The 27,125-nt window shown below is 49.5% G+C and overlaps 1 protein-coding gene across 2 annotated transcripts in view; it reads right to left on the reverse strand.

The window, feature by feature from the left end:
* Positions 1 to 27,125, reverse strand: part of CSMD2 (CUB and Sushi multiple domains 2) — a 483,560-nt gene that overhangs the window by 34,561 nt on the left and 421,874 nt on the right. For both annotated transcript variants that reach the window (XM_087820831.1, XM_087820830.1), the window contains exons 38-51: positions 26,798 to 26,916; positions 26,233 to 26,302; positions 24,206 to 24,322; positions 20,865 to 21,074; positions 18,668 to 18,856; positions 15,435 to 15,612; positions 13,928 to 14,073; positions 11,917 to 11,997; positions 11,340 to 11,453; positions 10,108 to 10,296; positions 7,506 to 7,652; positions 5,011 to 5,199; positions 1,825 to 2,010; positions 842 to 1,036 (exon numbers count right to left, since the gene is read on the reverse strand). In XM_087820831.1, coding sequence (XP_087676957.1) covers positions 842 to 1,036; positions 1,825 to 2,010; positions 5,011 to 5,199; positions 7,506 to 7,652; positions 10,108 to 10,296; positions 11,340 to 11,453; positions 11,917 to 11,997; positions 13,928 to 14,073; positions 15,435 to 15,612; positions 18,668 to 18,856; positions 20,865 to 21,074; positions 24,206 to 24,322; positions 26,233 to 26,302; positions 26,798 to 26,916 — 2,130 coding nt within the window. The remainder of the gene's footprint in view (positions 1 to 841; positions 1,037 to 1,824; positions 2,011 to 5,010; positions 5,200 to 7,505; positions 7,653 to 10,107; positions 10,297 to 11,339; positions 11,454 to 11,916; positions 11,998 to 13,927; positions 14,074 to 15,434; positions 15,613 to 18,667; positions 18,857 to 20,864; positions 21,075 to 24,205; positions 24,323 to 26,232; positions 26,303 to 26,797; positions 26,917 to 27,125) is intronic.

The raw sequence follows: 27,125 nt of genomic DNA on the forward strand, positions 1-27,125 counted from the left end.
AGGCCTTCACTGCTACTGCATCAGAGCCCGAACTCTTCGTCTTCCCAGTCCCGTCTCCTTCCCTCCCTTCCTTCCACAGCCAGTGATCCCAGGAGTGCTCCCTAACAAGCCTCTGTCTTAGAGGGCTTCCCAGGGACCCTGAACTTTGAAACTATCATGAAGAACCAAAGAAAAACAGTTTGCAATGGAGGAGGACGGGCGGACACACTTAGGTGGCCTGTGCCTGTGCTATGCCCATTCCTCTTGCACACACTCCCGTTACAGGTCTTATCGCACCCCATTGCCACTGTGCTTATCTGTCTGCCTCTCTAGTAGACTACAAGCTCCTTGCGGGCAGGAGCCACAAACTTTTATCTTCATACCTCTATAATATCTGGCATGAATGCTGAATAAATAAATTAGTGGATGCTCACTTGGACAGAGACAGCTGTTTTTTTTTAAATTCTCACCTGAGGATATTTTTCCCATTGCTGGTCAGAGAGAATAGAAAGGAGAGAGAGAGAGAGAGAGAGAAACATCGATGTACACACATAGGTTGGCCTCCCACACACACCCTGACCTGGGCGGAGCCTGCAACTGAGGTTTTGTGCCCTTGGCCAGAATTGGACCAGGGACCCTTCAGTCCTCGGGCTGACTCTCTAACATCTGAGCCAAACTGGCTAGGGCAAGGGCAGCTTTTTAAAAAGATGACAAGATGCTAAGAAGTATGTCCTTAAAGTAGTAAGCATCTCCCTAGCTCCTGATTCCAGGTGTGTTCTCTTCTCCCCTCCCCATGTATGAGGCAGTTCAGGTAGGAGGCACTGAGCCAAACTTGCCCACCCTCCTCTCTTCCCAGACTTACTTTGGCAGGTGGGCATAGAGTTCCCGAGGCTCCATTGGCCATTGGCCTGACAGCGGATGACCCTCTGTCCGGTGTAGTAGTAGCCAGGGTCACAGATGAGCATCAGCTGGGCCTGGAACTGGTACTGCGTCTCGAAGACGAGCCTCCATCGGCCATGTTCCACACCAATGCTGCTGACATCGGGACAGGTCACAGCTGGGTAGACAAGGGGTGGTGAGGAGGATTCATTAGCTATGGAAGACACCGGCAAGAGTCCGGAGCTGGGGACTGGCAGACGGCAATGATGAATCCAAGTGTCTTCGGTCCTCAGTTAGGTCTGGTAATGAGTGAAGTGGGCTGGGTGGGATTGTGGCAAACTCAGACGGGCAGGTCCGCACTCCTACCCAAAAAGGGAAGTGCTACTCAGTCAGCACTGACTGTCGGATGTGAGGCTGTCGGAAGTTCTATTTGGTCAGATACTCATTTTCAAGAAAAGCTAGAAATAAGCATTTTTATATAAAATTTCCTGATTTTAAAATGTTGGGAAGGCAAAGAAGAATTTGTATAAATCATACTGTAGGCCAAAGAACCAAAACAAAACAAAAGAAAAACACAACACCCTGTATCTCCAAGTTGGATATGGCCCATTGGGTTCGATTTTGTGACTTTGGCCTTAGACTTGAACTGTGCCTCTGTCATTTTAGAGATTTGTGATCGAAGGACCTCTGTGCAAATGTTCTAACAGTTTTTCCACCTAAAAGAAAATGGAGCAGGTCATTCCTAAGTTCTATGATGCTTTGTGGAAACAACTCAGGATGCAATGGTTATCAATGGCTTGAGAGCAAATTCAAGTGGGAACCTATCTCTGCTCCCTGAATTTGCAAACTCCATGGACATGTTTTTTTTCTCCCCATCACTGGGTTTTTAGCTCCCTCCTTGCAGGAATCTTTTCGGCTGCTTACCCAGCCCCTCCTTACACCCACCTCCCCTGCCCAAGGACTCACGGACACACTGGGGAGGGACGTTGTGGTTGCTCCACAGGCCTGTCTCCAGACACTCTGCAGTGGCCTCGGCACCTGTCTGCAGGTGGTAGCCTTCGCTGCAGCTGTACACAGCCTTGGTCCCCACGGTGTACTCTTTGCCAAACACCATTCCATTCTTAGGAGCCTCAGGGAGCCCACAGGAAAGAGCTAGCAGAGGGAAAAAGTCATGAGCATGTCTGCTTCAAGTGGTGTTCTGAGAACATCTTTTTATATCTCCTCTCCCCTAATAAAATTATGGTGAATACCAATAAAAGGAAAAAAAAAAATCTTCCTTTAAAAATGTTTTTATTGATTTTTAGAGAGAGAGAGGAAGGGAGAGGAAGAAAGAGATAGAAAGATCAATCGGCTGCTCCTGCACGCCCCCTACCGGGGATCAAGCGCACAATCCAGGCACGTGCCCTGACGGGAAATCGAACCAGCAACCTTTCGGGGCACAGGACGACGCCTGACCAACTGAGCCGCTCCAGCCGGGGCGGAAACATCTGAACAACAACAACAGTATGAGGATCACCAGCACAGGAGAGTTCAAAAAATACTTTGGGAGACCAAATGGAGTTAAAAGCGCCCACTATTGTCCCTCACCCACCCCACCTCTGAAACTAGTCCAGAGCTCCGACTTCCCTCCCTCTGAGCCAGAAGAAGCTCGAGCAGAGAAAGTCCCATTCACACTGGCTGACAATGATGCTTGATGCTGCTAGAATTTCCAGAACCAAGATGAGGATCAGGGCTAGGACTCCACTATGAAAATGACATGGAAAAGGGTGGGTTGTCCAGAGGGAGAGGGGTTCAGATACCAGGACAGAAGAAGGATTCAAAGACTAGATGTGGGACCAAAAGAGGAGGGTCAGGAACGGAGGGAATGAGGAACTAGGGGAGCGTTTGGATATGACGCTCCTTTAATGCCTGAGCAGCAAGCCGTGAGCTCCTTCCATGGTCCCAGGTTAGCTAACCTGTCACATCTGATTAACTCACTGGTTTGCTCCCTTGAACCCTTTGGGAAGAAGGCTTAGACCCCCACTGACATTTGCATGGGGAATCAAGCTGGAGGCAGCCACCTCTCACTGCCCCTGTTTTATGCCTCTCTCTTGTGGGTATCTAAGAAGACAAAAGAGAACTTCCCAGCCTGAGAGACTAGAAGCCTGTCTCCTGATCTCCATGCCAAAACACGGTCCCCTGAAACCCAGGCAAGAGGCACCCTTCCTAGGGGTCAGAGACGAGGGGACAGAACTTGCGGTGGATGACATCTCCGGAGGAGAGAATATGTAGTGAGAGAATGGGCTGGGGAAGGAGAGAGAAAGCATTAGGAAACATCGACTCTTGAAATGGGATTTTTTTTTTTTCTTGATGGAGAACCATGGTTTGGAAGCAGCAATGGGGATGGGAGAATGCCAGGGCTTTCCTGGCCCTGGGCTATGTGGGAAATGGGGGACTGACACCCTCCACTGGAAAGGGCCACAGCGTCCCTGGTCTCCGAGCAGAGCCACAGTCTCTGTGGCGGGAGGAAGTGGAGAGAGCCCTCTGGGTAGGGACCAAGGGCCTCAGAAGCAGGAACCCAGAGAGCACAGAGGGAATGGCTGGGAGGGTGCATCAGAGGGAAGCTTGGGTGGGGATCGGGGGAAGCAGCACAGAGCAGTAAGAGGGGGAGTGGACAGAGCCTAGAGGGGCCTAATTTGGGGAACTGACAAGAGATAAAAGAGAAGAGAGGCACTGGTCGGTTTCAATAGGAGCTCTGGAAAAAAAGCCTTGATGTCTGATACAGTTAGAGACACGAAGACCAAAGCCAGATGCCATTTGCCGTTTGTGGACAGTCAGTTCTCGGAGACCTTTGCTTAGGGCATCAAACAGAACACTAATGACACATTGTTTCTGTTTTTGAGAAAGCCCAGGCTCAGGCCAGAAGGTGACAGAGAAGGCAGATGTCATTAAACAGTAGGCACACGCTGGGGACCGACGAACAAGAACATAAAACATCGATGATTCCTGTTTTTGCGTATATAATCGGCAAGGGCCCTTTCTTTTTTTAATGCGGTACATAAGGCTGAGAATGCGGGAGGAAAGACAACTTTCAGGAGGGCAATCAGTATCAAACGCTGTAGACTTTGCATAGGTTAGGATTCAACATTCTCATTTTGGGGGATTTATTTTAAGAAATAAATATGAATGCTCATAGCAATGGGATTATAAAAATTTTAATGGCAGCACTGTGTAGAATATAGAAATTCAAATGACCAACAATAAAAGACTAGAATAAATGACAGTTTTTCCACAATGCCATGCAACCGCTGAGTGTAATGACGAGGAAGTGCTTCTGAGTATATGATAGATGTTAATACCAAGAGTTTTGGATGCTGATGATGCCATTTTTAAAAACAGTATATAAAAGGCTAAAGGAAACGCGTTAGGTGTCAACTGTGGTGATCTCAATTGATGAGATTATAGGTCATTTTCACTTTTTTCTTTGGCACTATGTATACTTTTTTTTCCTGTCTTTTCAGATTACTAGTCTGAAGGTATATTACTTTAAAGAAAAAAAAAAATCCCATAAATTATCAAAGGCAATGCCGCACACTCCCTGGTGCACATCACAGCCCCGATCACTGTAACTAAGGGTCGCTGTTGCACCCTGGGTCCCTCCACCCTCTTCTCCTCCCACCTGGCCCTCCCGCCAGCCCGAACTGCTCTGCCTGTCTTGTTCTCTCTCTGTTCTGCGCTTTTTCAAATGCTCTTGCTGTTGCCTAGAAAGTTTTCCTTGCCAACACCTAGTCCCAAACCCTCCTTGCTCTCTGAGCCCGAGCCCACGCCTGCTTCTTCTGGAAGCCTCCCAAGCTGTCCAGGAGGTGGGTCCCTTCTCACCCCTGGGCTCAGCGCGTGGTTTATACTCCTGATGCGGCCCTTCCTTCCTCTATCTTTCTGCATCTACTTGACTGATATCCATCTCCCTCCTTGCTCCAAAGACACTGAGGCTGTTTTATGCAAATATATATCCCCAGGGCTAAAGATACTGTGGATCCTCAATCTATGCTTCCCCAAAGGATGAGTTAATCATCCATGAGGAAACCTACATTTGGAAGTGATTGGTCCTGGGACAAACCCAAGAAGTGAGTAGGATCCAAGCCACCAGGTGCCCCCTTCCCACCTGCTTCTCACCTTGACAGAGAGGAATGGCCTCGCTCCACAGGTAGTAGCCCTGGGGGTGCCGGGTACAAATGGCCATGCTGTGTCCCACCAGGCGGTAGCCGGCATTGCAGCCAAAGTGGATGGAGCCTCCGGGCTGGGTGCTGGTCTGGCCCAGGAGGAAGCCGTGGAGTGGAGCCCTGGGCAGGCTGCAGTAGGGAGCTGCAGAACGAGAGGAGGTCAGGGCCATGCCCGGGGCGGGGGAGGACAGACTCTCCTTCCTGTGTGCCCCCCCCCCCTTTGCCTTGTCTTCCCCATTGCCAGTGCTATTTAGGAAGGTCTGAGTGGCTAATATTGAAAAACGGCCAAATAGTTTAGTAAAAGGAAAGGAACGAAAAGAAGCATTGGGTCTCCTTGGCGGCCTTAGTCGTACAGCTAAGTTCAGGCTCTCGAGTCCCATCAGCTCCCAAAGAGAAAAAGAAAACCAAACCAATGGGTCAGCCGGGGCTGGCTTGAGCCGTTTCTGACCTTTCCAGGTCTGACGGAGATACACACCCCTGAAGCTCCTTCAGCTCCCGTCTCCTCACCTGTCTACTTGGATGGGCCATGTTTACCTCATAGATTTTTGGGCTGTTTGTAAATAGCATCATGTTTGTAAAAGCCTCCAGCCCAGCCCAGGACACTCAGTGCTCAATAAATGTTCCTTCTCCTTTCTGTCCTAGAGGGTGGAGGGAGAGGGAGCTGTGCCAGTCCAGCACATGAAATCCACAGCCCCAGTTCCCCCGCAATGTATGGCTTAAACGTATTTCATTCACTTAGTCAACAAATGGGTCTGGAGTGCCCATTACGTGCCTGGTGCTGTTCTAAGTGCTGGGAACACAACAATGAAGAAAGAGACAAAAATCCCAGCTGCAGAGAACTTGCAGTGAAAGTCCCTGCCTGTGAGGCCGCGACAGAAGGTGAGCGAAGGGACATGCAGAGTGTGCCCCTTGGTTGCTCTGAGAGTCCCTGCTAGGCCTCGTAGGCAGGTGGGGGCTCAGGGGCCATGAGGGTGCCGGGTCCTCGCTACTCCTCCCACAGTGAAGTCCTCTCATCTCTCCGCTGGTGAAATGTGTTTTAAATACCTCCCCCTCCAGTCCAGATGTGTTTCCCCGCTCCCGCTTTGCCACCTGTGTCCGGTGCATATTATATTGACGTGTCTACCTCAGTCAAGAGCAAGGCTCTCCGTTATAAAATAGACAGTCACAGTGACAGCGGCATTTGCAAATTACACAAGTCTACTGTATTTTAATTGGGTGCTAATTGCTTCACCGTGTGATTAATTCATTTTGTACTTGGCGTATATATTATAATTACAACTGACTCATTACCCCAAACATGTGGTTCATCTTTAAAAACATCATGGAAAGGGCAACTCCTAATGCCTCACAGTTCCTAGTTTAGCAACCAGCATACTGAAACGCCACTGAACAGCTATGCTCCCGTTTGCGTGAGCAGCTGCTAAAAACTGCCTGAATTTGCCTGAGAGAAACCTCCAGGCTTCTGTTTCATCACAAGGAAACAGGCCTAGAGAGGTTAGGTGATGCGTCTAATAATCATCCAGCTAGTTAGTGACAGAGTTGATCGCTGAAGCCATATCCCAGAGTTCTTTAAGACTTCCAGTGGTCCACTAAGTTTGGCTGGTCTTCCAAGTAGGTGGCCCATGGTAACTCAGGCAGGCTGTAATCTGACATCTTTTCTAACCAATATTCTTTAAAAATATGTCGGACATTTATTTGGAATGCAGGCCAAATGCAGGCAGGGAAGTGTGAGGAGGGGACCTGGTGCCTGGTGGGATTCCCAGGGTCTTAAGTAATTCATCACTGCCTCCAAGTCTCCAGAACCCAGCCCACAGTTCACTGGGCCCACTCCCCTTCAGAATGGGGAACAAGCAGCGCATCGAGTTTTCTTTCCGACTGCAAACAGCAACCCCCACGATGGGAGTGCAGAGAGATTAGATTTCCTCGGTCTCCTTACGTCTCAGGGTGTTTCTGTGCTCCCTCTAGACTGTTGCCCTGGTTGGCCGCGTGACTGCTTGGCCTCAGCTCTGCCTCTGCCTAGGAGATACAGCTTGTAGAGCAGAAAAGAGGCCCCTGGAATTGAAATACAGCCCACCCATGGGCTGCCTGTCTCACATTTGCCATTTGGAGGCCCATGTCTTAGGGTTTTTCAGTTTTCAGGAAATTTCATTAACATTTCAACATGGGCACGGAGGGCCCTTTTGGCATTATTAGATATATGTAATAAGCTTATTCAAAGACACAGGCTGGCAGGACGAGCAGGAGAGCGGGAAGACGTTAAAAGTGGGGAAGGAATAGGAAAAGGGGAGGTGGGAAAGTGTCCAGGACACTTGTGCAGTTACAAGTCAGAGAGACTCAGAGAAGGTTGTCTAGTCCTGTGGAGATATGGCCCGTGGTGGGTGTTTGGGGTGAGAACTTAAGGGGCTCATAGGCTCTGGCCCTTCTCGTGAGTCCTTATGTTTCACTCACCTGAATACCGAATCTTAAAGCCCTTCCGATTGTAGGCATGATCAGATGACCAGCGCAGGTACACAGAGTTGCTCGTGCTGGTGACAACCAGGGGAGCTGAGTAATTCCCACTGAGAGCTTTCAGCAGGGGGCTTTGTCCTGAGGGACCTGGGATGAGAGTTTAGGACACAGGATTACAGACTATAGCAGCCATCAAACATGTTAGAGTTGATCCCTTTAATGTAACCACCTCCTACTTGCCCCTTCTCAGATGAAGCCTTGAAGGCTCAGAATGCTTGGGGAACTTGGTCAGAGTCAGCGCACTCATTTGTCCTTCCACTTCTCTCTCTGCACCCACAGGTCTTGCTCTACGTGCCCTTCCTCTTGAGCCCTAAAGCAGTGCTCCAGGAAGTCACTGCCAATCCACAGCAGGTGGCAGTTGAGATAAAACTATTTGCCATCTTGGGACTTGTCCAAGGTCAAGTCGCTGGTCAATGGAAGAGCTGGTTTTCAACCTGGGAACTCCTTCTACCTGCCACCCTACTTCTCTTGTGTGTACTAAAAACAGCTCAGTGCCTGCCATATAGAAAAAATATTTATGGGTGCATATATAACAATAAAGCTAGAGGAAAACACCAGACCTCAATGTCACAAATAACATAATTCCCCAGCTTCCTTTCCAAGGCTCTTCTTTTTGCTTATCTTAAATGTCTGGGAGTGTATCCTGAGGGGGCTGGTTCAAGGAGGGAGAATATAAAGCTGTAGAATCCAAAATATAGGATCTATCACCCTGGAAAGAGCCCTGAGTGATGGTTCTAATATGCTGCCGAGACAGCTCTTGGGAGCTTAGCAAAAGTAATGGACTATGCTAAACAAAGGAGAGCCATCAGAACTGCTGGAACAAACCATGAAGGAAGAGGTCAGAAGGCTCAGAGAAGTGGCATGCCAGGGGAGGCCTGCTGTGTTAGACCAGGACACCCACCAGCTGACCGCATTCCTCAGAAGGACCTGGAAGACACGCCAGGTCCTAAAGCAACAAGGAACACACTGGTGAGGGTGAGCACCAGCATCTGGCAACTGGAGTAAGGGCTGTCCTCTGCAGGCCACAAGTGATGGAACGAGATGCTGTCACAGAACCCGGCCTCCCAGCATTGATGGGGTGAGAAGATTCTAGAATACAGAGGCCAGGTGGAAGCACTTAACAGTGAGAAGCAAGGATGGCATAATTACTAAAAGGGACAGCAAGGGTTGGAATGGCAGCCAGGAGGGCCAGACCTGCAGGGTCTATGGCGATGGCTCAGGGGACACGGCATTCCTGGGGACAGACGAGTGGGTGGCCAAAATATATAAGTATACAAACAAAACAGATCAGATCACGAATATATGATCAAAGGGTGAGAAGAACTAGTCCCAGTGGGAAGTTACAGTCTCCCAGTTTGGAGACCTGAGCCAGGCTTCATTTCTTCCTACAGAGCACTTTGGTGAAAGAGAGGCTGGATGCCCATGAAAAAGGACCCTATTAAACAACATCGACTGTATATAGTAGTGATTTTCTCAGTTCTTCCCCCCAAAGGACCTACCATTATTTACTCTGGTAACTGAATATTGGAGAAAAGGGAATGCCAAGGTATTTTGAAGACTTTTAGAAACAGTTTGAATTGATGCTGATACCTGGGGACCCAAAGCACGATCATGGCTCCTCTGTTAGGGAGGGGGGTCTGAGGGTGGGGTTGGTCATAAGTGGAGTCCCGGCCCAGGCCCATCTCACAGTAGCAGCCTAACCAAGTCGTAGCCTCAACTGCAGCAGCTGTGCCAGATGTACGCCCTTGATTAGAGATGAACACAGGCTTGCTTACATGGCACGCAGTTATTGATCTAGCAATGCCTTCTTTTCCGCACCCATCAGAAAGAAGCACCATAGGCAGTTTGCATTCACGTGCAACAGGCCAGAGTATACACTCATGGTCTTGCCTCAGAGTTATGCTAATTCTCCTGCTCTCTGACATAATACAGCATGAGGAGATGTGGACCATCTGGACATCCTGCGGAATAGAACACATTGGTTCTCTATATTGATGACACTGTATTAATTGGATCTGATGAGCCAGAAGGGAACAATTAGTGCAGATGTCTTTGCAAGATTCACGTGCTCTAGAGGGTAAGAGATAAATCCTATAAAGTTTCAGGTGAAATTTTTAGGGTCCAGGGGTTCAGGGCATGCTGAGACATTTCCTCCAAATTAAAGAGCAAGCCATTGTACCTTTTACCTCCCACCACCAAGAAGGAAGCACGCCGTTTGGTAGACTTCTTTGGGGGTTTGCAGGTAGCATATTCTGCCCTGGGTGGTACCCCTATGACCCAGTCATTGGTTGACATTCAAGGTGCTAGTTTTGAGAGGGCGCCAGACTGAGAAAGGGCTCTGCGGCAGGTCCAGGCTGCAGTCCAGGCAGACCTGCTGCGTGGGCCACACAACCCATCAGCTCCCATGGTATCGGGGTTTCTGTGGCAGAGAAGGCATTATGTGGAACCCCTGGAGCTCTGATTGGGAGGCTGAAGCATAGACTTTGGGTTCCCAAGCAAACCTGTGCCACCCGCAGCGGGGCCGATGCAGTATCTGACTTACCGTCGAAGATCTCAAACTCATCGTACTGCTTCTCGCTGAGAAAGTACTCCACTGTGACGGAGATGTTATACTCGGGCTCCACCCTCACCAGCCAGGAGCAAGTCTGGAACTGGGGGTAGCTTCCCGGGTAGCTCTGACTCAGGATCACACCGGTGGAGTCTGTCAGCAGCTCGTTTGTTGGGCAGTGCACTTGGAGAAAGAAAGAGAAATACCAGTATGCGAAATGGAGAAGGAGCTAGGCCAACACATGGGCTTGCTTTTCCCTGGTACAAAAGACAACCATTGGAGAGCAGGTATTTAAGCACATTCGGACAAGACCCCAGCACCCACCACTACACCGCTTCATGGCATGGGGTGACTTTAGATTGTGTCGGTGTTACCCTATTTCTGAGACGCAGGCCTGGCCACTTGGAGCAAATCAAGGAGGTTCTGGAACAGGATGAAGGCTAAAGTTTACTTTTATTGGGGGCTGGTTGCTTTGGTGGTGGGTGGCTCAGCTCAACTGAAATAAACAGTTACTGAATTTCTCAATTCAGTATCGGGGCAGCCTGATTCTGGGGTGCACGGTCCCTCTCTTCCGCACTAATAATCCACACGGCAGTTTACCCTTACTCTTGCGTTGCAAGAGGTAGAGGAGAAGCTGACTTGTTTCTCCATAGGCTACCGAATATTTGTTGGTAGTAACAGTATTAAAAACAGTAGTAGTACTAGCAATTATAATAATAGCCAGCACTGAGCAGTTCCTCTGTGCAAGGGAGTAGAGAGTATTGTTTTGGCCCTAGTTGGGATAAATTAGTGAAGCGGATTCGTCGTCTGTCAAGGCCTCACTGGAGTGAAGACAGCTATGGTCTCTCAGTTGCCTAGTTCGGCACAGGACCCTGAGCACGTCTGCACTCCAGCAGGGCAAGGTTGGTGTGCGAACACACCCCTGCCCAAGGTGCCAGAACTTCCCTCCTTCCAGTGATCCGTGTGCCATTTCCAGGGAATGCCAGTTACACAAAAAGACAGAGATACATAAACGTGGCCGCTAGGGCCAATTCCTTGCCCTGGACCTAGGAGCAGGGCAGAGAACCTACCTAGAACAATCACTTGCTCCCTTCCTCACTCATGCGAACAAACATTCACCATGTGGCTTCCTCCTTCCTGGGCAGGGACAGGGACTGTAGAGAGTAGTAACAGGGCTGTGCTCTGGAGGAACTCAGACCCATAAAGGCACGGCTCAGCGCAATTACCTTCACATATTGGGGGTGGGCCTTCAAACTGCAGGTAAGTTCCAAGTTTGCAGGTCAGGATTTCATTCCCCACCAAGGTAAAGCCAGGAAGGCACCTGTAGCGTACAATGTCACCTGGCAAAGAGAGAATGACATGTGGATTCCCAGGAGAGGTCTGGTCAGGGCTGATCAGCACCCCTTAGTACCTCAAACCCATTTCCAGGCAAGACCATCAGTATTGGGTTGTGTTCCGTTCAGGCTTAAAGAACTAGCTCAACTCTAATCAAATGACCCAGACAACTGCTGCTCCCCTCTCACAGCTCGGCCTTGCTGAGCCTAAGAATGTTCAGGAACTTTTTATAGTGTCTCGCATGGATTTATTTCTCTAAAACATACTGACTTAAATCACAGTGAAAAACAGCTTCCCTAGCTCCTGTGCCCAGGTGCGGCCAAAAGGAAGCAGGTTTGGTGCAAACTCAGCTGCTGGAACACCACGCGTCCTACGTGGGGCCTACTGTTTCTGTCCATGGACAGGAGGGAGTGAGCCCTCGGGCAGCCCCACCGCAACCTGGCCCCTCGGGGGTTTGGGAGGCGTTACCTATGTTCAAGTCTTCGTTCTCTGTGACGACTTCGGCGTTGGGGAGGATGGTGGGAGGGGGGCATTTGGTGAGTGGGTAAGCTGGAAGGACAAAAGCAGACGAGTCAGTGTAGGAACATGGTTCTTGGGGCACGCGGCCGTTCAGTGCCTTTTTCTCGCCCCTCATTCACTTTCACAGCAGACATTAATGAGTATTTATCTGTATACAGGGCAAGCTTAACTGGGTACTATTTTGCTTGTCTGCTAAGGCTGACAATAAAGGAGAGAATCTAGGAAGGCAGTGACTGTCACTAGCACTGAAGGGGAGAGAAGCATTCACTGAGCACCAGCCATGTGTCAGGCACTATCCCCCGCTGTCACCTTTAATCCTCACGATGGCTGCTCCCCCCGCGAGGAGTTCTAGCTCTGCTTCTGAGGAGGCTGAGATGCAGGGTTCAGTCCCTCCTCCCAGTTACACAGGAAGAGAGTGGCACAGGCAGGGTTGGAATCCATGTCTGGCTGCTCCCAGGTCCCATATTCTGTCCACTGCTCAGGGCCTAAGTACTGGGTGTGGTGTATGTGGATGCCCACTGAGGTCAGCTTGTTTCCCTTCTGGCCTTTGCCTGACACTTCTGGCCACAGCGGGTTTTCTAAACTGGAAAGCACCCCTCTGGGCAGACACGGGATCGTGCGTGGGTGGTGTTACTGAGGCAAAGTCCAGCGTGGGCTCATAACTTGCTTTTTCAGTCATGACCTGGCACAGGGCTAGTGCTATGTAAAGTTAGCTGTTGCCCCCACTGCTGTTGTTATTATTTCCAAAGTCACCTCAGCCCACTATGCTTCTTAAAAATAGCATTCTTTAAAAAACAAAAACAAATGTAATACATTATCATTAAAGAAAATATGAGATTTTCTGTGAGAACAGGAGGAGGAAAATTCAACTCATCCATTGCCCTCTCAGAGATGACCACATTAATCCTTCACTGTAAGTCTTAGGGTATTTATTCTCTGCATATATACATATTTTTCTCTTAAGGAATTTGCATCGTGGTATGTACTTTGTGCTGATCTTTGTGTGCTTAATATAATTCAAGAATTTCCCCATGTAATTAAATTAAAAAATGATTGAAATGATTTCATAGTATTTAATTATACAATGCACTAGAGTTTATTTAACAGACTCTCTATTGTCAACCATTCAGGTCTCCAAAGTTTTGCCATTTAAAAGAAAGCTGTGATGGGCATCCTTCTATATATGCATCTTTTGTGAATTTTTCTTTTGTTTTTAAACTGAGAATGATTAAACTGTATGACCTTTTAAAAGTACAGGCATCTCCTATTGCATGCCAGTAATCCATTCCTGGAAATCCGATTTTCTGTGCAAAGATGATAGCTAGGAGCCTATTTCCCATTACTTTAACGGGAAAAACGCATAACCCTCAAAGCCAAAAAGTATTTAACACTAAAAATATATATGTCTATATATGCAACAAACCATTGTGCTAGAAGTTAAATTCTTAAAACATCACTTCATGGTCACCCAACGATTAATATGGTTGTAACTAAACAGTGATTCTATGCATCGCAACACGCACACTTTGCAGATCCACCGTAAGCATGCAGAGTCAGCCAAGGCCCTGGGTTCCTTTGGAGTTGGACAACCCTCTAGAAGGTGCTAAGGGACAGGCTGGGCACAGGTAGATGGATAACCAGCCAGCGAGTTGATGTGAACGAGTGGGTGAGAGGCCTCACTCTGCTGCTTCTAAGCTTGAACTTGGAACCAACGATCAACGTCAAGTACCTCTCTGCCCTAGTAGTACGAAGGAGGAGGAAACCTACATTTATGGAGCCCTGTGCTGGGAGATTTCACTCAGGCTAACACCTTTAATGATCATACCTTTGAGGGCACGGAAGGTAAGAAGCTATGTAAGTCATTCAAAGTCACGCAACTGGGAATGGTGAAGCCAGGGCTCAGGCCCAGCCTTGACTTGAGAGCCTGGCCCTTCCCACCAGGCCAGGCTTCCATACTGACCAGAGAAGGCTATGGCGAAGATCCCACCCGTGGCCGCATCCCGGTGGAACTTGAGCAGGACCTGGTTGGTTGAGCTATGCACTGTTTTCTTGGCCAAGCTCCTGGTGAAAACTCCAAGCTGAGGAGCTGTCTGCTGTGGCCCATCCCTGCAGGAGGAGGAAAGAAGGTCCCAGCATGTCACGAATCACTAGGGCTGTGAATTTACCTGGTGCCACCAGTGGCCTTAAGAGAGACCTGGAATGGGCAGCTGTGACTTTTCTTGCAGTCAACACTGTCTTTCCCCAAAGTCCTAAACACCTCTCCCAACGCGGTCTCCCAACAAAGCTGACAGAGTTGGTGACGCCCACATCACTCCCTCAGTCACCTGATTCCTCACCAGCCCAGCCTCCTTAATGGGCTCCTGGGGCAACAGGCTCACCAAGAAGCAGGAGCCAGGGAGCAAGGCTTTGGGCCTTCCCGCAGGTTCTCAGCCCCAGGCAGCACCGGAACAGGGAGAAGTGCAGGAAGCTCGTGCTGGTATCTCTGCCTCCCATTCCTTTGTCCCCCAGCAAAGACACAGAGCCATGTCACTTTCTGGGCAAAGGACTTCTTCCCTGACAACTTATCTAGTCCCTTCCATCTGTTCTTAACCATTGCCTAGAAATTAGGCCGGAAATGAATCGAGGGCAGTCTGGTTATGGTTACTACTCCCTGGGAACTGGGAGACGAGAATCCCACTATCTCCCACTGATTCTCAGAATGGCAGTGTCCTTCAAACCAAAAGGAGCTTTAAAGTTATGTCTTTGTCCAAAAATCAAGTGGTTTGAAAAAAAAACTGTCTAGGAAACTACACTTATCAACTAAGAATTCATACTCCTATTTTGAAATTAACTCAAGATATTCTAATCTATATAGCTCAAAGCTGAGGTGTTCGATTTGGTAACCGCTAGTCCATTTGTGGCTATTTGTATTTAAATGAATGAAAATGAAATAAAGCTTAAAAATCAGCTCCTCAGTCATTCTAGTCACATTCAAGTACTCAACAGCACTCGTAGTGAGCAGCTACCAGGCTGCAGAGCACAGCTACAGCAGGTTTCCATCGCTGGGGAAAGTTCTGCTGGCCAGTGCTGGCTCAGCATGAGACTTCACAAAATTCCACCCCAGAGCTCTTTCATTAGTCTGGGTAGCTTACTTTAGGCAAATGTAGAATTTTTGTTTAGACTCTGGAAATACTGAGAGAAGTCCACATATCTACGCCCACTCCCATTCACACACCCATGGGCACTGCCGTGGACCCCTCACGGGACTCCAGGTGGGAACCACCGCCCTGCTGTTCTCTCCCTTCAAGGAGTCATAGGGCGAACCGAAGCCGAGCCCTCATTCCACCGTGTTTACTTGAAACCCAGGAGGCTGATAGCCATGTAACTCCATTCAGCTCTCGGGGTGCTGAAAACACAGATGGGTAATCCAGCTTAGGGCCCTGCTAATGCCCTTTTCTTATTGGCTGTCGACATGGCACTGGCCCTACCAGACGGTGATGAAGTCTCCGGAGGGCTCTGTCTGCAGCAGGCTGAGGTTGAGGTAGATGCCATGGCCGATGGGCACGGTGATCAGCCAGACACAGTCCTGGGAGCTGGAGTATGGACTGGGGAAGCCAGGGGAGTACACGGTGCCATTGGAAGAGGTGATGTTCCCACCGCAGGGGACTGCAGAGAGGGAACAAGAACACAGGTGAGTGCTGGAGATCACCTCCCACCTGAGAATTCAGATGACTTCCCAATGAAGTTCCAGCTCCCAGCACAAACCACCCTGTTTTCAAGGAGATCAGGCAGAATGGGGAGAGGCGACAGGGCCTGGCTTCCCCCCCAACTCCCCATCCGGCCCCGATCTTCAGGGCAGGTGCCGCTGTGGGCCTGCTCTAGCCTCCCGCCTCCCTTTTTCTTTCTCATGGATGACACCTGCCCAGGAGGAAGGACACACTACAGCTCTCCCCTCTCCTTTCCTGGAAATGGAAGGCAGATGTTAGAGTTGCAGTACTTTTGCCGAGAAGAGCTGAGAAAATCATGAAACTGGGATTTTCTCTTTTTATTTGCTCTAAGATTCTGAGAGTGGTACTTTTGATCTTGACCTAAGAATTGAGGAGAGGCTAAGGTTGGGTTCAAAAGTTGGCTAAACCACTTATTGACCAGATGACCTCCGACAAGGTTAGTCTTTTCCTTTACCTATAAAATACCCCCTTGAAGCACTGTGTGGCGGTTAGGTGACTGATAACATGCCAAATGTTCAGCCAGTCCCTAGATCATAGAGAAGGCATTTGCTACACAGATATGGTTCTCGCTCCCTATCTTCCTGTCTCCCTAAAGTGACACCCGACTTCAGACTCACTCTGACCTAGGCTTTTGGTAGGGGGATGAAGAAGCCCTGAAGTCTCCATAGAGTTCAGATATAGTCACCAGGGAGGAGAAAAAAAATGATTCTGGGCAAAGAAAACCTGATCCTGAACCATGAGTGTCTTTGGCTGGCCTGGGACATCAAGCAGACAGGTGGACAGGTCCTATCCCAGTGCCTCTCAGCAGAGAAAAAGGCCCTGCGAATGCAAATGTGTCCTGAGAGTGGTGCGCGGACACACCACTCCTCCTACACGCACTGATCATCCGCTTGGTGCTCGGGCCGGCCTGGGGAGCCAGGAGGGAGCCAGGGTGCCACAGCACATGGTTCTGTTCCACAGCACACAGTCCCCTGGGCTACAGCCGCGAATACGGGCATCTACAGCACAGGGGAGCATGCCATCAGTGTGGATGCCACAGGGACGTTAGGGGAGCCCCTCATCTGGCCTTGCGAGTGTAGGGAAGGATTCCTGGTAGAGTTCACATTTAGACTCACACCCGAGGGATGACAAAGGGCTCAGCAGGCAAAGCAGGAGGGGAGAGCAACGTTCTCTGAGGAGGGAACGGCATGTGCTAAGAACCAGAGGTAAGAGAACACAGCACGTGGGAAAACGAAGTATTTCAGCTTAGCTAGAGCGTAACGTCTGTGAAAGTGGAGGACAGCGCAGGGTAAGCAGAGAGCAGGCCCCGAGGGACAGGGGTGCTACATGAAGGGGTTTGGAATTTAGCCCTAGGGGGATGGGGGATGCCTCGGTGGCTTCTGAGTGGGGGAGGGTCGGGAGTACACTGATGGTTTCGAGGACTCGCTCTAGCTACATTGTGAAACATGGATCGAGGCGTCCAAGAATGAGGGCTGGGAAACCAGAGAGGAGCCTCATCCAAGTGGTGGCCTGGACTGAGGGAGAAGCAGTGGGCAGAGGGAAGTGGGTGCATGTGAAAGACAAGTAGGAGGTAGAATTAGGAAGGCCTGGTGAGTATGGCAGATGAGCGAGGGGAAGGTGCCCGTACTAAGGGCCCGGTTGCAAGGTGACTAGAGGTGCCCTTAGCGAGATGAGAATTTCAGTCTGATGGCAGGAAGGCAGTGAGTTCAAGTTTGAACACGTTGGGATTTAGATGCCTCAGGATAGGTGAAGAAAAGATGACCAAAGAGTTGGCACAGGCAGAAAGGTAACTGGGAAAACAAGGGAATATGGCATAAAGGAAGCCAAGGGAGGAGCCTTCTCGGGAGGGAGAAGGGCTTCTGGCTCAAGACGGCTGACTGAGCCCTGCCCTTTCCTCTCTCCCGTGATGCCACAAACAGATGCACGAGGTGTAAACAGGAACAGGAGAGAGTCCACAATGAAGCTTTCACGTAGCACGTGATGGTTTTGCACAGAGACGGTCCTGAAAATCTGAGAGCAAACTGGGGGGTTAAGAGTTTCGGAAATTACGATCTCACATTCCAACACCAGCACAGCTCAGTTGTGCAAACAGGGTCTGTTTTCCTTTGGAGAGTTAATATCTGGAGCTCACTGTGAGCCAGTGACTGTGCTGAGCACTTCACACGAGTCATCTTGAAACCCTCCCAGCTCTTACAAAGCAGAGATGAGAAGCCCATTGTACTGAGGAAGAAGCTGAAGTTCAGAGAGGCGAAGTGGTTCAGGGATGGAGCCCAGGGAGATCTGACCCTGGAGCTGGGCACTCTCTCCTAGGCTATGCTGTCTTCCTGCCATGCTTTCCCCTTTTAAGACAAATCCCAGCTTTTCCTCCAGGAAAATGCCGAGCCCCAAGAGTGAAAAGCGAAGGAAGATGGAACTGAGGTGAGCAGATGGGGAAGAGGCAGCACAAGGTCTAGGTCCTCTTCCATCCTGGTTCTGGTTAATGACGACCCAGGACAGTGCCACTTCTAGCTCCCTTATGGTATCGACTCAGGTCTCTCCAGGCACTCGTAGGCGAAAGAGCATAAGGAGGGGGCAAGTGATGAGGGGGACAAGAAGTTTCCTCTTTCTAGGCTTTACTCTCTCCTCCCTTTGGGAAGGTGCCACGATTAACTCTACCTCTCCGCCCCTCAGCTCACCACCTGCTCCTACACCCTCCTGCAGCCTTCCCTTCTCACAGGGGACATCTACCCATCAGGTTGGACAGTCCCAAGGGCTGAATATATTTTCCCTTGGCTTGGTCCAAATCTCCTCCAGGTCCTCCCTAGGGCTGGTTCAGAGCTCTGTCCCCAGGATGCCTCCCTGGACAGGCTGGGTCTCATCCATAGGAAAACGGGATGGACAAGGTTTGCCAGGACCTCCCAGCGTGGTGAGCCCATGGAGCAGGCAAGTAGATACGGGACTGCTCTGAATCAGCCTCCCTAAGGAAAACCCCAAGGGGTGAGAGAGGGCCATACCTTCACACCTGGGCAGGGGGTGGTCCCAGTTCCGGTTGGCGCCATGTTGACATGTGAGGACAGGCTGGCCCATCAGCTGATATCCTGGGAGGCACTCGAAGGTCACTGATTGCCCGACATTGTAGCCAGCTCCCCTCACAATGCCATTGGCAAAGGGCTCTGGGTCTGGGCACTCCTGAAGTTCGTAGGCTGGAAGAGATCAGGAGAGCAGGTTCCTGTGTCCGCTCTGGGCATCCTCTCCCCAGCCAGGACACAGGAGCCACAGATACCATTGTGGTGAAGCCTATGAAGACTTGGACTCAGGAAGAACTTTGTCATTGATTAGTCGTTGGCTTTGGGAAAGTCATTTAACTTCTCTGTGCCTCAGTTTTCTTATTTAGAAAATGGTTATTGCGGGGATTAAGTAGGGTAATAGATGCGTAGCTCTGTGCACAGTACTGGCACTTGGTAAGGGCTCAACTGATGTTACCTATCAATGTCGCCATGTGAAAAGGAGACTCAAGGAAGACAGCGCTAGACTGAACCCCTGGGGATGTTGTTGGGCCCCTCACCCAGTTGGGCCGATCCCTGGTGGAGGTGTTGGGCCTCTGAAGGCATCCACAGAACCTTCCTTCTTCCCCATTCCCTGCCCCCCACACCCAGGAAAAGTCCTCAAAGGACTGGGCCTCTGAACATGTGAAGCCTCAGTGAGCATGTCACAGAGAGGAAGGGTCACCCAGACAGCCGGCCCGTCGCCCTGGAGCCTCAGGGCAGGGCAGCCTCAGTAGGGGTGCGGCTTAGGTGGAGGCTTGGTGAGCGTGGGAGGAGCACATCATGTATTTTTCACAGGTACATATAACATGTATGTCAACATATGGGAAAAGATCAGCAATGATCACATCAAAGCAACAGTGGTTATTGCTGGGGAATAAGACTGTGTTTGGAGGCTGTGGACAGAGAGGTTTTATCTTTACCTGTAATGTTTTACTTTCTTTATTCCTTTTTCTCTCTCTTTTTTCTTTTTTTTAAATATATCTTTATTGATTTCAGAGAGAGGAAAGGAGAGGGAGAGAGAGAGATAGAAACATCAATGATGAGAGAGTCACTGATCGAGCCCACAACCCGGGCATGTGCCCTACTGGAAATCAAACCCCGATCACCTGGATCCTAGGTCGATGCTCAACCACTGAGTCACGCCTGGCGGGGCTCTTTCTTTTTTAACAAGATAAATGTGTTTGTAAATTGTGTAATTAAAAATTAATGTTAAAAAAGCAAATTACAAAACAGTATTGAAAGTATGACCCAATTCTGGTTAAGACGGAATAACACAGCCATATATCATCATATGTACAGAAAAAGAGGGGAAGTCAAACCGTCAGAAGTTATGTTTCTTCATAAGATAGGCTTGGAAATGGGATTATGGGAGAGTTTTGACTTTTGTGCCCTCACAAAAACATCTGGAATGTTTCAATCGTTTTATAAGTGTGTATTAGTATTTGGGGGGAAAACTCTAAAAGTGTGAAAGAAAAATCCATGGAAGAGCCTGGGAAAATAGGTTAGAACCAAACCAATGGCTCAGCGGAAGCACCCCAGAGAGAAGTGGGGCCTGCCTGGGGCTGCTGTGCACAGCCACACAGATGGGGCGCTCACAAAAGGGAGTGGGTGAGGCCTGCTTCAGGTACAGCGTGCCAGGAGGAGTGGGTGGGACCTGTCATAGGCTTTCACCTGGGGAAGGAAGCACTGTGCAGTGAGCGTGGCTGGGCCTCACACGGGAAAACCCTCAGGAGCAATAAGTGGGCCCATCTCATTGGGTAGGCTCTGTGGGCTCTCCCGGGATTGTCACTGGAATCCTCCGTCATTTCATAGCTTTGCTGAGCATAATTGGGCCTGACACAGGGAGGACCCAAGGGGAGTCAGTGAGCCTGTCCAGGGACGGGCTGGCTGCATGCTTAGAGATGCTGAGATGAAATGAGGGATCTCTTGCTCAGGGATAGCTGGTGGCTATCGGGCCTGGACAGAGGCTGACCCCCTGAGGGTTGGGCCTACCACCCTAGAAAAGGCCTGTCAGATGGGGTTAGACAGTCTCAGCTGGGCCAGAGAGACATGCCGCCAAAAGGAGCCTCCATGGATAGGCCCGTCCCCCACCCCCTCAGCCTTTCCTGTGGGAGGCTGACATGGGGATGGACAGAGGAGCACACAGGGCCCTCCTTGTCCTCACCTTGATATTCCAGCTTGAATCCTGGCCGGTTCTGGGAGTGGTCGCTGTGAAAATACACGGTGGTCTCGTGGGACGTGGAGAGCAGGGAGCTGGGAAGCTCGCTTCCACTGAATCTGCCCATCATGCGGCTGGTCTCGTAGGGGCCGTTCCGGATTTCTATGAAGTCATGGTTGGGCTCCGTGGAGAAGTTCAGGAACTGGATGTGAGCTCCTGGGAGCAAGACAGAGGCAGACAGTGCCCAAAGCAATACAGCCCCGCATCAAATGTGCGGCCTCATGAAAGTGTTTCCTGCCAGAGCCCACGCATCCCCGCTCCTGACTCCCGCCCCATCAGGATTCCCAGAACAGACTCTGGGAGCTGCCAGTCCAGTCTCCTGTCTTCAGGCAGGACTGCGCTTAAACGAGTGTTATTCATTCAAAAGGAAAGGCATCAGTCATTTCAGAGCTCCATCTCGAGTTCATTTTATTTCACTGAAAACGAAGTTCAAGATCAACACTTGATTTTATTTGTGACTCTTATGTCTTATATATTAGTATAAAGATAGCTTTGCTAAAATAAACATTTTACTTAAAAATAGTATCTCCCCACACCCAATGGAAAGACAGGAACTTCAAGACTGTTGTTTTCTAGAACACTGATGAAAATTCAGAAATGGAATACTTGGTCTTGTCTGCTCCACTAAGAAGCCACATGAAATTTATACTCTGGGATCTAACTGGATTAATCAAGCTCTCCTGGCAACCTGACTGGTTAAATAGCTAATTAAATCCTTAACTTACATATTAATATATTCTTTGGAGAATGGAGGTGGAACTATTGTTATTTGTGAATGATAAGATTTCTCAAAATTAGATTACTATTAAAAATGATATTAAAGAACAATATTTTCTGAGCATAGAAAAATGTTAATTGTGAAAATATGATTGCAAAATAGTAGGTTGTATATTATTCTCATTTTTGTAGTTAAAAACTAGAAGAATATTCATTGATTCAATAACAATATTTAGTGTACCAGGGCTGTGGGAGGCACTGCGCAGGGATGGGCGAGGTCTACAGGCCCTTGTCTTCACGGGGGTTACCGTTTAAAGCTGAGGACGGAGCTGTCAGCGATTGCATGGTGGGATTACAGATCATTTTCATTTTAGACGTGCTCACGTGTACTTTCTAATTTGCTTAGAGTGAGCTCATATGTGTGATTTTTTTTTTTGCATCTGATTAAAGAAAACAGTAAGACTCGGTATGCAGTGTTGGAGACCTTCATGGCTCCTGCCGATCCCATGCCCCTCCTTCCCGCCATAGGGGCAGCCAGTATCATGAATTTGGGAGATACCTTCCAGTTCATGTTTTTAGATTCTTCAATATATGTGTGGGTTTGTTTTAAATGTTTGCATAAATCATATTATACAGATTTGTAAACTTATTTTTATTCAATATTGTGTTTTTCAAAGCCTATCTTTGATATACAAAGATATAGTTCATCTATTTTTTTTTGTTTGTCAATCCTCATCGAGGATATTTTTTCCGTTGATTTTTAGAGAGAGCAGAAGGGAGGGAGGGAGAGAGAGGAAGAGAGAGAGAGAGACATTAATGTGAGAAAGACACATTGATTGGTTGCCTCCTACATGTGCACCAACAGGGCTGGGGATCGAACCTACAACCCAGGTACATGCCCTTGACCAGAAATCGAACCTGAGACTCCCTTTGGTGGTGCACAGTTGATGCTCTAACCACTGAGAAACACTGGCCAGGGCTAGTTCATTGTTTTTTAACGACATATTAATTATTTCCATTTTATGAATTATCCAACGCTATTCGTTCCCCTACTAATGAACATGTAGACTGTTTCCAAATTTTGGATAATTTAGCAATGAGTACGTCTGCACATATCACCTGTGGAGCCTACGCTTCCCATTCCACTGCCCATCCCATGTACCATCCCAACACTGTGGGTGCATATCCACCAAAGGGGGTCTACAAGGATGCCTAGTTTCTGAAATGAGCTGCCTGGAAAGAGCAGGATGTGACCACTGTCATCTAGTGGCACCACCTTGTAAATGCAGTGGCTCTTTACACACTGAAGCCACATTAGGGACTATCTGGGAGTTCAACATTCACTTGAAAGGGAGGGATCCTGGTCTTCTGCAACTGGACCCTGCAGGAGGCTCTCTCCCCAGGGGCTGAAGAGGCACCCGGGACTTAGAGATAGAGAACTCTGGTGGCTGAACATAAGGACCTCGAGAGAACAGTGCTGTCCTTCCATTTAAACTTCTGTTTTTCTTTGGATGCTGCCCTCTCCCCATCCCTCTATCATCTGAGGTTCTTTTGGCCCATGTCTGGATGCAGAGCTACAAGGTATCCTACCTCCTCTTTCCTCAATGTCTCAAAATCTGGGAGCTTCCCAAGGCCCCCCAAGTCATCATCATCCTGAAACCTGATCCCGTCCCTGGTTTCCTTCAGAAGATGGTTCTAAATATGACTCCATCCTTTGAAGGGTCACCAACCTCTCTCCTTCCCTCTGAACAGATTTAAAGAGGGCCAGCTTAGATTGCCTTCTCTCAAAAGCCCCTTCTCCATCAGCAGACCCACTTGAGGCTGAATCAAGGACAAAATAGGTGGTCTTCACTCCTGAGGTCACAGACTGGGAGATCCCAGGCCCGTGCAGGAAAGATCCCCTCGGGGAATTTCCTTCCAGGAGTAGAGCCGTGACTTGGGCAAGATGACCTACATGGACAGCCCATCAGTTCCATGTCAACACAAGTCCTTTTCCCTTCAACAGGTTTATTTGGGGTTAAAACATATTCCCAGTACACAATATAGGATGAATCATCAGCAATTAAATTTTGTACCCAGATCACTGTTCCCCCTACTGGCATACTCCGTCTTCACACACAAAAAACATCTCCCGACCTCCAAGGCTAGCCAGAATGTGCCTACGAAGAATGCAAACTCAATTTCACATTGACCTTGGCTCAATTTAATTAGGGTAAAAAATTGGATATTATAGTTAAAAGCACAACTTGAGGGCCAGTGTCTGTAAAATAGATTGTGTTTTTCTTTTTTAATCGGCCCTGAGTAATTTCTCATTCCACAGTCCTGGGTTTCTGCTTGCTACTCAAACGATAATAATAATAATGGCAAGTCCCAGGACTTCCCCTGCCCTCGCTACATTTAATGCTTCCAAAACATCCATCTCTACTACTCTTAATGGACTTTCTGATCGTACTAAAGGTCAGCAGATGAGGACATGGGGAGGCAGAGAGCTGAACTGCCTCAGCCAGGGTTGTGCTGAGTGATCACAGTAGACAGGTGCTTTAAGCAGAGACCTGGGCATGAAGACTCACCAAAGCCCACGGGTAGAGCTATTTTCCACGAGCAGTCCATGTTGCTGGGGTAGTTGCCCGGGAAGCCGGGGCTCAGGATCACCCCCTCCATCTCCTCCACTGCTCCCCCACACTGCGCTGTGACAATGAGACCAAGGGTTAGGACAGCATCAAGAATATGGGGCCAGTGTTTGGGCGCTGCCTTAGAGTGGCAGTGTTTAACCTTTCCCAAATCAGGAACCCTTTTGAGAATCTAAAGGAACCTATAGTTCATCTCTCTAAATGACTGCACACATGGGCAAAACAGCAAATAGATTCAGGAGGGGCTGCCCAGCCTCCTCCTAGCAATCTGTCCACAAACCCAAGTTATGGACCCTTGACCTTGAGCATGTCTTTTGTGTTAATTCCCTTATGAGCTCCTACAGCAAAAGTGGTCTGCTCCAGTGGAAATATCTCCATTTCTTACACTATCCCCTAAATCTCCCTGTCATTGTCCAGTCAATCCTTCTAAGACTGAAGAAAAAGGAAGAAGGAAGGAGGCTGGCATGCACTGGGTCCCCACTCTGTGTCGGCACCATGCCAGGCTCTTCATAAACCTGTACTCCACAGGGCTGAGTGGTCGGCAGGTGAGCCTCGCCATGAGCCGGCCCTCAGGACTTTGACTCTGCCCACCAAGGTGCCTGTGCTTAGCGTTCCATGGGGAGCCAGCCACAGGGGCTGGGGCACCTGAAACTCCAATCAAGGTGACTTCAGAGCCATCCGAGGCGGCAACACCACTACAGCCTGGCCAGATGACATCAGTTCTTTCCTTTCACATCTTATTGGGAAAAGGCTGTGTGAGCAGAAAGGGGTTAGGCAGCCACCGCAGTCCCAGGAAAGCAGCAGAGGGCTGGGCTCTGTGGCACCTGGGCCAGCGCTTCCTGGGGGGAGGGCGCTGTGTAGCCCTGAGCAGCAGGGCCCGGGTTCAGAGCGGGCGCTCCGGCACTCACCGCTTGGTCGCAGCCCCAATGCTTCCACCTCCTGTTTGACTCTGGGCAAGTTCTACACCCCTCCCCACCTCAGTTTCTCCCAACTGTGAAATGGAGCTAACAATAGCACCTATGCCACAGAGTGGTTAGGAGGTGACAGCAGGAACTCTGAGCTTCACTTGGAACAGGAGCTGCCACACACAGTAAACCCTTGACCAGTGGCAGCTGCTATTAACGTGATGGCTTCCATGGCAGGACTTTTGTATTATGTATGGAGGGAAGAGCCTGGGGCTGATCCGTCACATTTTGGACTGTCAGCGACTACCAGGCCCTGTGCCTGGTAAGATCACAGGAGGGAAATGCCATTATGCCCAAGTGACACTCCCTCAGCTCGCCTTGCCCCTATCCCAAGGTCAGCCTTGGGGGGCCCTTTACAGTTGCCTGGGCATCAGAGGAACCGAGGTTTCCATTACCGACCCCACCACTTTCTTTCTAATCCCTAAAGCCTTCGTTTTCCTATTTGCAAAAATGAGAATGACACGCCCCCCCGAAGAAGTGCATGGCTCTGTCCCTTGCACACAGTAGACGCCCAATGATAATGGTTGGCTTCTCCCTGCCCCAACCTGGCTGCAAGTTTCTGCGGGTGAAGGCTCCATCTTTTCTTGTACCTACTGATCGCTATCATTGCTCGTACAGGGTAAGAAACCAGACGAAGTCCTCATTTCACATGTAACCCTCGGCATTTCTCCTTTAGTGCATTTTATCTGTCTGTGCCATGGGACGTCATAAAGGAAAGCCCAACGTGCTTAGAAGTTCCATTCGGGGTTTGGTCGGTTAGCTGGAATCAGAATGGCCATCGTCACTTTTTGGACAAGGCTCCTGTAGTTTTTCATTGGTGGGCCAAGGTTTCCAAAAATCATGACAGCCTTGAGTGAGAGGGAAAGCTTACAGAAACATCAGCCTAAAATGACTGCCTTTGAACGAACCCAGAATACCAGACTGCCTTTTGATACGTCCCTGAGCTCCAATCCCTGGTGGAAAATGGATTTGAATGAACTGGAAGAGTCCGGGCTCTCTTACCAATACAGAGCGGAGGCGGGTAGTTCCAGCGCCGCACGGTCCCGGGCATGCAGGAGATGTGGGCGTGGCCCTGGAGGAATCAGGAACAGGGGTGGGCTACTGCCCCCGGGGGCACAAGTGTACGCACAACCCAGCACAGGGGCTCGTTCAGGGGCCTTGCATTAGGGAACAAGACACACAGTCCACTGTGGGATGTGGAGAGAGGCAGAGGGAGAGAGATTTGGGGGAAGGATGACTAGAGAATTCTCATTACTCAAGCTTCCTTGTGAGCCTCCTTTAATTACTAGATTCCCTCGTGGCCTTCAAAAGAAAATTAAATTTTCCTAAAGTCTAATCAGACCGAAACTTTGCAGGAACACATTTGAGGCTGGCTTGTGCCAAATCCCTAAAGTCAGCAAAGTTTGCCTTTTGCATGAACAGCTCCAGGAGGGAATAATGGTCCCCGGGGGAGTTGGGAGGCTGCTCCCTGTTCTTTGGTGACTGCAGCTGTGCTGGTGCAAGGCTGGCCAAGCACGCCTCAGGGGACACCTGTCCTGTTCCTGCCCTGGGTGTCGAGGGGAGGTACCTGGAGGGCATATCCCGGCTCGCACTGAAAAGAGACGACATCATTCACCAAGTAGCGCTCGCCAGTCTTCACCCCGTTACTGGGCACGGCAGGTTCTGGACAGCTACTCAGGCCCACCGCTGGAGAGGACAGACAGACGGAAAGGAGAATGGACCAGCCCAGCAGGTCAATGTGATCGCAGGCTGAGGGTGATGCTGGAAGCAGTGAGAAGGGTGCCTCCAGATTGGCCTTTCTCTGCTTCTCTGACTCTAGGCTAGCGCTTCCCAGTCCTCTTACTTCACAGAGCACAGAGAAAATCAGAATATTTATATGGCACAGTGGCTCCGTG

Source organism: Miniopterus natalensis, chromosome 9, assembly GCF_054644295.1.
Source record: "Miniopterus natalensis isolate mMinNat1 chromosome 9, mMinNat1.hap1, whole genome shotgun sequence".
Taxonomy (NCBI): Eukaryota; Metazoa; Chordata; class Mammalia; order Chiroptera; family Miniopteridae; genus Miniopterus; species Miniopterus natalensis.